This window comes from Theobroma umbraticum, unplaced genomic scaffold (assembly GCF_002168275.2).
Source record: "Theobroma umbraticum cultivar Fairchild unplaced genomic scaffold, ASM216827v3 scaffold_31.0, whole genome shotgun sequence".
NCBI lineage: Eukaryota > Viridiplantae > Streptophyta > Magnoliopsida > Malvales > Malvaceae > Theobroma > Theobroma umbraticum.
Window position 1 is genome coordinate 390101 of NW_018397283.1, and position 9145 is coordinate 399245.

At 38.8% G+C, this 9145-nt stretch overlaps 2 protein-coding genes across 2 annotated transcripts; one reads left to right on the top strand and one right to left on the bottom strand.

The window, feature by feature from the left end:
* The first annotated feature begins 6 nt into the window (after positions 1-6).
* AGO7 (Argonaute family protein) lies at positions 7-3866 on the top strand. The gene is made up of 3 exons (XM_021443917.1): positions 7-416; positions 787-2020; positions 2139-3866. Exons 1-3 carry the CDS (start codon positions 65-67, stop codon positions 3595-3597), a joined length of 3045 nt encoding a protein of 1014 aa, XP_021299592.1. The 5' UTR covers positions 7-64; the 3' UTR covers positions 3598-3866.
* Positions 3867-7418: 3552 nt separating this feature from the next.
* LOC110428278 (Prefoldin chaperone subunit family protein) lies at positions 7419-9139 on the bottom strand. The gene is made up of 4 exons (XM_021444068.1): positions 8897-9139; positions 8442-8549; positions 7672-7726; positions 7419-7553 (listed from the first exon to the last, which is right to left on the bottom strand). Exons 1-4 carry the CDS (start codon positions 8908-8910, stop codon positions 7485-7487), a joined length of 246 nt encoding a protein of 81 aa, XP_021299743.1. The 5' UTR covers positions 8911-9139; the 3' UTR covers positions 7419-7484.
* Between the last annotated feature and the right edge of the window lie 6 nt (positions 9140-9145).

Genomic DNA, 9145 nt, shown 5'->3' on the forward strand with positions numbered 1-9145 from the left:
TCTTTCCCTCTCATGCTCACAGCCACATATTTCTGTCACAGTCGTGCTTTTTCACAATCAGGCAATGGAGGAAACAGAAGAGCACCATGCTAACAAGAAATGCACTACCAAAACCAGGACTTTCAAGAGCAGGACCAACCCTCATAAGCACCATTACCAGCACCCATTGTTGCAATACTCAAGTCACTTTGGGTTCTTTAACCAAAACCAGTTCCAAAGTTACTCTTGTTACCCTGCTTTGCTTCCCTTACCTCCTCCAATGCCCTTGCAGCTAGCTTTAACTCCACCTCTCTCTCAAAACCAAACCTTTCAAACAAAAACCCATTTGCAGAAACTATCGTGTAAGGTTAATGATCCTACTCTTGCCACCTCCTCTGTCTCTGATACCCAAGTCCCGGTCGTAACAATTACACAAGGTGACTCTATTATTTCTGTTTGTTCTTTTTGTTGTTTCTTTTTTCATATTTCCTCTGCATGTCTATCATTTTAAGTTCATAGTTGATTTTGTTTTAAAGATTATGAGAGGGTCTTCTTCAACAGGACAGATTAAAAAAAGAATCTTTGTTTCCAATGTCTTTCCTTTTGCCTCTTTCATTTTTAGTTATATGCAAAGATGAAAATTTTATTGCTAGAAATAAAAGCTAATTCTTTTATATGAAACTCTCGAGTTCATTAGTTATTAGCAGCTTCAACTATTCAACCTCTTTTAGTTGATTTTTATCCAAAAGTTACATCCAAGCAGTTGTATTCAAGTTCTAATTTTTCTCTTTCAACAAACCTAAGCAGCTCCAGAGGGGCTTCAAGGGAGAAAAGGTTTACCATTTAAAGGAAGCAATGGAGGAAAGATCATGAGTACTACAAAGCAAGCACTAGTAGCTGCAAGGAGACCAGATTCTGTTGGTGTAGAAGGGCCAGTAATCTCTCTGCTTGCCAACCATTTTCTAGTTAAATTTGATCCCTCTCTAAAAATTTACCATTATAATGTTGAAATATCTCCTAATCCCTCCAAGGAGGTTGCTAGAATGATCAAACAGAAACTGGTAGAAAGCAACTCAGGGTTGCTCTCTGGTGCTCATCCAGCATATGATGGCAGAAAGAATTTTTACAGCCCTGTTGAATTTCAAAATGATAAGCTTGAGTTCTTTATCAGTCTCCCAATACCCACCACCAAGTCAAGTTTGCCTTTTGGGGAATTGAATGGCTTTCAACCGAAGCAGCATCAGCTTAAAGTATTTCGAGTTAATATCAGACATGTTTCCAAGTTTGATGGAAAGGATTTGAGCAGTTACTTGAGCAAGGAAGGTGGTGATTGGATCCCACTCCCTCAAGATTATCTCCATGCCTTGGATGTTGTTCTTAGGGAGAGTCCAATGGAGAAGTGTATATCTGTAGGGAGGTCATTTTATTCAAGTTCAATGGGAGGTACTAAGGAAATTGGAGGAGGAGCTATTGGATGGAGGGGTTTCTTTCAGAGCCTTCGACCAACACAACAAGGACTGGCTCTCAATGTCGATTTCTCCATCACTGCCTTCCACGAGAGTATTGGAGTAATCCCTTACTTGCAGAAGCGGCTCAACTTTCTTCGAGATCTTTCTCAAAGGAAGACAAGGGCTCTGAGTGATGAAGAAAGGAAAGAAGTGGAGAAGGCATTGAGGAATATCAGAGTTTTCGTTTGCCATAGAGAAACAGTTCAAAGATACAGAGTTTATGGCTTAACTGAAGATGCTACAGAAAATCTTTACTTCGCAGACAGGGATGGGAAGAATTTGAGGCTTGTTAATTACTTTAAGGATCACTACAATTACGATATACAGTTCCGGAATTTGCCATGCTTGCAGATCAGTAGGAGCAAACCCTGCTATCTTCCTATGGAGCTTTGTGTGATTTGCGAAGGCCAGAAATTTCTTGGAAAGCTTTCAGATGATCAGACTGCAAGAATTCTTAAAATGGGCTGCCAGAGGCCAAAAGAACGTAAAGCCATAATTGATGGAATCATGAGAGGACCTGTAGGGCCTACAAGGTAATGTTATAGAAGTACTTGGAAAAATTTCATTTAGATGCTCTTGATAATAATTGATTGTTTGTTAGTAAGATCCTTTTCTTTTTTTGTAATTTTCTCATTTTATGCTTGTTGACAGTGGCAACCAGGCAGGAGAATTCAAACTCCATGTTTCCAGAGAAATGACTCGGTTGAATGGGAGAATTCTTCAACCTCCCAAGCTTAAGCTTGGTGATGGTGGACACATAAGAGATATTACTCCTTCCCGCCCCGATAGGCAGTGGAATCTTCTGGAAAGCCATGTCTTTGAGGGAACACGAATAGAAAAGTGGGCACTTATAAGTTTTGGGGGCACACCTGATCAGAAGTCCAACATTCCTAAATTCATAAACCAGCTATCTCAAAGGTGTGAGCAGCTGGGTATCTTTCTTAACAAAAGCACAATTGTTAGTCCCTACTTTGAATCAACACAAGTGCTTAATAATGTGACTCTTTTGGAATCAAAACTTAAGAAAATCCACAGAGATGCATCAAACAATCTCCAGCTGCTCATATGTATCATGGAGAAAAAGCACAAAGGGTATGCAGATTTAAAGCGAATAGCAGAGACAAGTGTTGGAGTTGTGAGCCAGTGCTGCTTGTACCCGAACCTTGGGAAATTAAGTTCACAATTTCTTGCAAATTTAGCCCTAAAGATCAATGCCAAAGTTGGTGGTTGCACGGTTGCTTTGTACAATTCATTACCTTCTCAGATTCCACGTCTTCTCCGGCCTGATGAACCTGTGATCTTTATGGGTGCTGATGTGACTCATCCTCATCCGCTTGATGATTTCAGCCCATCTGTTGCTGCTGTCGTTGGTAGCATGAACTGGCCTGCAGCAAACAAGTATGTATCTAGAATGAGATCTCAAACACATAGACAGGAAATCATTCAGGATCTTGCTGCAATGGTTGGGGAATTATTGGATGACTTCTACCAAGAAGTGAACAAACTGCCCAAGAGAATAATCTTCTTCAGAGATGGCGTAAGTGAAACTCAATTCTATAAGCTGCTTAAAGAGGAATTACAAGCTGTTAGAGAAGCTTGTGCAAAATTCCCAGGTTACAAACCTCCCATTACTTTTGCTGTAGTTCAGAAGAGGCATCATACAAGGTTGTTTCCGTTTGAAATGGATCCTTCTTCCACTCAAAACCAACTTTTCGGTGACAATATTCCCCCAGGGACCGTGGTGGATACTGTGATAACTCATCCAAGGGAATTCGATTTCTATCTTTGTAGTCATTGGGGGGTGAAGGGTACTAGCCGCCCAACCCATTACCATGTCTTGTGGGATGAGAACCAATTCACTTCGGATGAACTGCAGAAGCTGGTTTACAATCTATGCTACACGTTTGTAAGGTGCACCAAGCCAGTTTCTTTGGTGCCGCCTGCTTACTATGCCCACCTGGCTGCATATAGAGGCAGGCTTTACCTCGAGCGATCAGAATCTGTAGCTTTTATGAGAAGTTCTTCCACAATCTCTCGTGCAGCTCCTCCAAAGACAACACCTCTACCGAAACTAAGTGAGAATGTTAAGAAGCTCATGTTTTACTGCTAACCTGTCACTGGCTCTCCTTGCATGCCAAGAATTCTTGAATTATAGGATCTTCATACTGCATAAATGTATTCCTCACAGTCACATATGTAGTGCAGTGCAGTACATGAAAGTCTAAAATCACTTTAGCCAGCCAGTTTCCATGATTACAACTTGTAGGTAGGTAAGGCTCCAAGAATCAAGAATATATTTCATAATGGCCTAATTTGATCCTGCTGCATGTTGTACATCCTCATAGCAACCAAGTGACAAATCTTAAATTTCATTGTAAACATCTTTCATGAAAATTTTGGGTGTTTAAATATAAGTTGATATAGTAAAAATAATTTACTAGCGTGTAGTTTGTACCTTGCAGGAATAATCTGCTGTTGTTAACAAAGATCAAATATAGCCCTTTCATGTTACAGAACCGTAAGAGAAATTCTTTATGCTAAAGTAGAATCACTCCAAAGGCTCTAAGCAGTTGATTTGCAAACAATTGCAGACAGCTCGTGGATTTAGTTGGAAGGATCATCAATGTAAGGAATATTTGGTAGTTCACTTACATACCCTCAAAAATATAACTGAAGAAACTAAAAGCAAGAACAAAAAATGATTATAGCATACAAGTAGCATTCTTTCACTTGTACCAACAGCTTCGTGCCTGTCTTTAGTTTTTACATATTCTCTGACATTACTTCAATTAGATTACAACAACTGCCGTATGAGATTGTAATTTCATAGGATTGGGGTTTGTTTTTTCTTCTTTTCACCTTCACCATTTTCACTAATAATAATAAAGATGAGCCATCCTTTCCAACAACTCATTTTCCATGTTGATTCTCCCCTTTCAACAATCTGAAGCAACCTTTTATGAAATGGTTATCATAAAAGTATAGCCACATGATTGCGGGGTTGTCTGGCAAAAAGCCTATCGGTGCAAGCACAGAGCCTAGCTAAGAGTGGAGAAAAGGCTGATTGATGCTTTCATCCTAGGCAGGTAGAAACAGTTTTAAATTGGAGGACCAGGGTTGTGACCTTCACTCATTTGTTTTACTTTGTTTTGAGGGGTACAGACGGCTGTGACCTTTTGTGAGGAACCGAGGTCTCAGCCACAACCCATCGACCATAACACATTTTTTGTAGTTTTACCGCAGAAATGAATGGTGGTAACAACAGGTGCATTAATTAAAGGGCAGATAGTTATGGAGATGGATCCTAAAGGCAGCATTGGCACTATATATAAAAAAGAATTGGATTATAAAAATAAAGTATCTGGGTATGAAAGCTTGAAATATCTGTCTAGGCAGTGGTCAGTACATGTTCTCCTACTGCTACTACTCTGCTACTATTACTCCTTTACCCATTTCCCAATTCCCATGCATGCATCAGCAGGAATGGGAGGGTTCTACTTCTCCAACACGATTAAAGGGCAAAGAAAAAGCCGGAGGATATTAAAGTTTGGGGGAAATGCTTGCTTTGTGAGGGTCCCAGAAGGTATGGTGGTGATAGTGGTACTACTACTTCCACTACCAACCAAAATATACCACAAAACCCAAAACCAACTCAGCTCAGGACGCAGAGAAAAAAGATAAAGAGGAAACAAACAAAACAAATGCCAAGAAAAGATTGGGATTTCAAGCAAACCCCACTGAAGTCTGACTTTCGACTTCCCCTTTTGTCTCTTCAGCTCAGCTCCCTCTCTCTCTCTCTTTTATCGCTTTTATTTCTTGTTCTTTCTTTTTTCTTTTTACCACCATAATCAATGCCAGTTTCCCACTCGTTTATTTCTCTGCTTTACTTTCCCCTCTGATGTGCTTCAGTGTGGCTTTAAAGTACTGGACTGCACTGCCACCATAAGGGACAGAAAGGACTCTGGTCTCTGAAACCAAACATGGGTTCTCGACAGAAGCAACTATGGGTCCCTTCATTAAAGCCACTAGATGGATGACACGTCTTCCATTATATCTCCATTCATAGGGCTTAGGGTTCCTCAATCTTCTGTCTTAGGCTGTAAACTCTCCCTCTTTTCTCTGTTGAATGAAAGAACGGAAATGGAAGAGTGAAAGAGTGTTCAGCTTACTCTGCTGCCTGACTATTTTCACCACTTGCGTCTTCCATTTGTTAAAGAAAGAAAAAGTTTCAACTACAAAACTAATATGTAGACATATCGCTATCAAGTTATTTATATATAAGCAATATATTTAAAAGTATTTTCTTCATGTTTTGATAATATTTCATTAATAAAATCTAAATATTTTTAATTTAATGGTGCATGTACGTTTTAAACATATTAATAATATTTATAATGAAAAATATTAACAATATGTTATTTTTCAATTATAATTTTTAAATATAAAAAATCAACCGATACTTTTCATAATCGATTAATATTAAAAAAAAAAGGAATCGTATTCAATAGATTTGCACCGATTAATATCGAATTTTTTTTTATTACTACTCTAATTCTACACAATAGTATCAATACTGACCCCTAAAACATCATTTACTAAGTGTAAATCAAAATAATCTTAACCGATTTCTAACACTCGAACACCTTCTCGATAACAAGGTCTAGTGCTGATCCTATACCACCCTGCTACAGTAACCTGCAAGATATGATCTAATGAGTAACAATGGCAGTAGACTAAACATTTTTCCAGTTTTCTTAGAAGGAAAATGAGAAAAATTGAAGGAAAAAGTTGAAATTAGGGCACGAGAATCAAGGCAAAAGCGTATTAGTCCAAGGAGTTAGATAGATCGATGGGGGAGGATGGTGGGTGGAATTGATTCCTTGTGTCGGTGATGGAACCTTATTCTGATACAAAGGGCAGTCGGGTCCCCGTCCGTCCCCCCCTGTTCCTCTGAAACTACAAATACGTGAAGGAGAATCGAGCATCAAACGAAACGCAGAGTACTGGTCCCATCAATCCAAATTTCAAACACTATGAGCGTCAACTGTAATGAATCCGACGGTCGCAATCATCCCTCGACCTAATACAACTGCAGACAGAGAGAGAGACTCTTAAATGGAGTTCCCTGTACTGTCCCGTCTTCCCTGGAGGATTTTACTCAATGAAGAGACTAATGCCAACTTCTCTTTACTTGTCTCTTCATGTTTCACAACAGGAACAGAATCTAACAAAACCTGAAGCAGGGATTGTAAAACTGTTTGAACAATGTTATTTTCTGAATAATGTCGATTTTTATTTTAATCATAGAAAAAAGTTTTGATCTTTTGTTTATAACATTTGTCAACAGGGTGAGCAGTATTCTGATTGGGGAAGAAATCAGCAAACTCAGGCCAATCCAGCTTAGCAATAGCCATGTAAGAGCCATCAGTTTTTCACCTCGAGCCATGGATATCCTATTGCTGGATAGGAGACACAGCCAACACACAATTTTCCATCACACTGAAGCTCTAATTAACAAACTGGGGAATTTCCCCGACCCCACCAGCACGTCCATGTACAATAAAAACAATGATCAAATGCCGCCAATTTCGCCGTTGGCAGCCTTGATGATTCAGGGAGACAAGAAGCAATGGGACGTGAACGGTTTTCGATGGAACCGTAAGTTCAGTACCAGCCAATCTGAGTGACTTTCGAAGTGACATGTTTGAGTGTGATAGATTGGTGCAAAACGGGTAGGACCTGAGGCCCATATTTCTCCTCATTTTGTTCGAAAGGAAAAAGATAAGGACCTAAAGCCCATGTCCTCTGTTTATTTGCAGGAAGTCTGCAGGCAGGCTTGATCCCCCCTCAGCCCCAGCCCAAAAAGGATTCTGCAAGCTTGTTATTGTACGTAGAATTCTTGATCAAAGGTTAGCAGCATTGCAAATAGACTCAAGTAAAAAAGTTCCATTTCATTGTGCAAGAAATAACAGATTCATAGATTCAAGTTTGTAAATGCTAAAAGATGCGCTCTTCTACGGTTTTCTCCGCTGGAATCTGAAGCAACTCCCGAATTCCTTCGCAAACCTGTAGTGAGGGTTTATATGACCCATAGTTAATGCCACTTATGCAATATGAGCACCCACCCACACACATTTTCAAAAAGGAGGAAATGAATGAAAGGGAAAGACATGTACAAACATACCAGCTTAATCTGGGCTTTAATCGATGCTATCAAGCAGGTATACTCCTCTATTTGCCTGCAAAGTGCAGTCGGAAAATACTTTAAAAAGAGAAAGAATGGAGAAGTTATGCAACCAATGGCAATCAAGACGTGGGGTGAAACTCAGCTTATTATGTGAAGGCATTAAATTTTATCATCACATTCTATCGTATAGACCAAAGCCTGTTCCATTTTCTTTCAGTTATAACCTCTACTATGGAACTATGATGATGGTCGATGCTAAACTTTAAAATGGAGAAACAAAACAACAATAACCAGCCAATCTGTTCCTTGACATGCAGGCAAGCTGTTTAAAGAAATAGAAACGTTGTTCTTAACACTCCAGACCAAGAATCAAGCTCCACACACTAGTGCAAATATCCTATATTTAATTTTCTCCATCCTCTTACCCTTGTTTAGACCAACATATATGTTGAAAGAAATAAAGTCTAGATTGGCAAAAACAGCTTCTCGAATCATGCTTGAAACATAGGACATTATGGATAAAGATATAATTTTCATACTACCTTATAGCAGCAGTAGTGGATTCCACAGCATTATTAAACTAAACTAATCATATACCTTGCTTAACATGTCAGGTTTTGCAATAAGCAGACAATAGATAACATCTCTATGAACTGAACAAAAACAAACAGGTTGAAAAGTACTATCGTGCATAAAACTATACGAAAATAAGAGACATACAAACTTCCAAACTAAGCAGCTTGATCCATTTAAGAAAAATCGTATACCTTTCTAACTTTTCCTCCCTCAATGAGATGAACTTTAAGGCTTCGGACCAGGTGAACTCCACATGAAATCCTAGTCCAATATCCACAAATATACGTTGTGTGTCTGGCCTGTAAACATGAAGAGAAAAAGTGTAGAATTAGACCAAACACTGAATGACAAATGAAACAAACGATGACAGGAATCTTAAATCTCAATCCAATTGCAATCATAAAGTTCAACAAAATTCTTAAGTTGAAGCATACATACATGCTCACCACTAAACCAGAATATGTAAAGGGCATATAAAACGGAATGATTCTACTTCATGGTGGCAGTAAGTAGACCCAGACCCAATTATTTAAAATGAAATCATGACAGTGAAATACATACAAAATGCATACATTTTAGGAATAGAACAACGTATATTTGTGGATATAGCTGAGTAAGAGTCCAAAAACAGACAATGAAGACTTACACTTCTGCTTGCATATACACTTCTGACCCAAGATTAACCAACGTTCGAAGACTTGTTACACTGTTTTTCTCTAAATGTTCTATGTTCTTTCGCAAATCTGAGCTACAAGAGAAACGGTCAAGTAAACATATAGAAGAACAAATCTTTCTACGGGAAAAGCATAGCAAACAACAAAAGAGTCTATTGAGGGAAGAAAACTATAGAAAGGAACAATTCTTCAGAACGATCGGGAAGAAATTTCATTAAAAA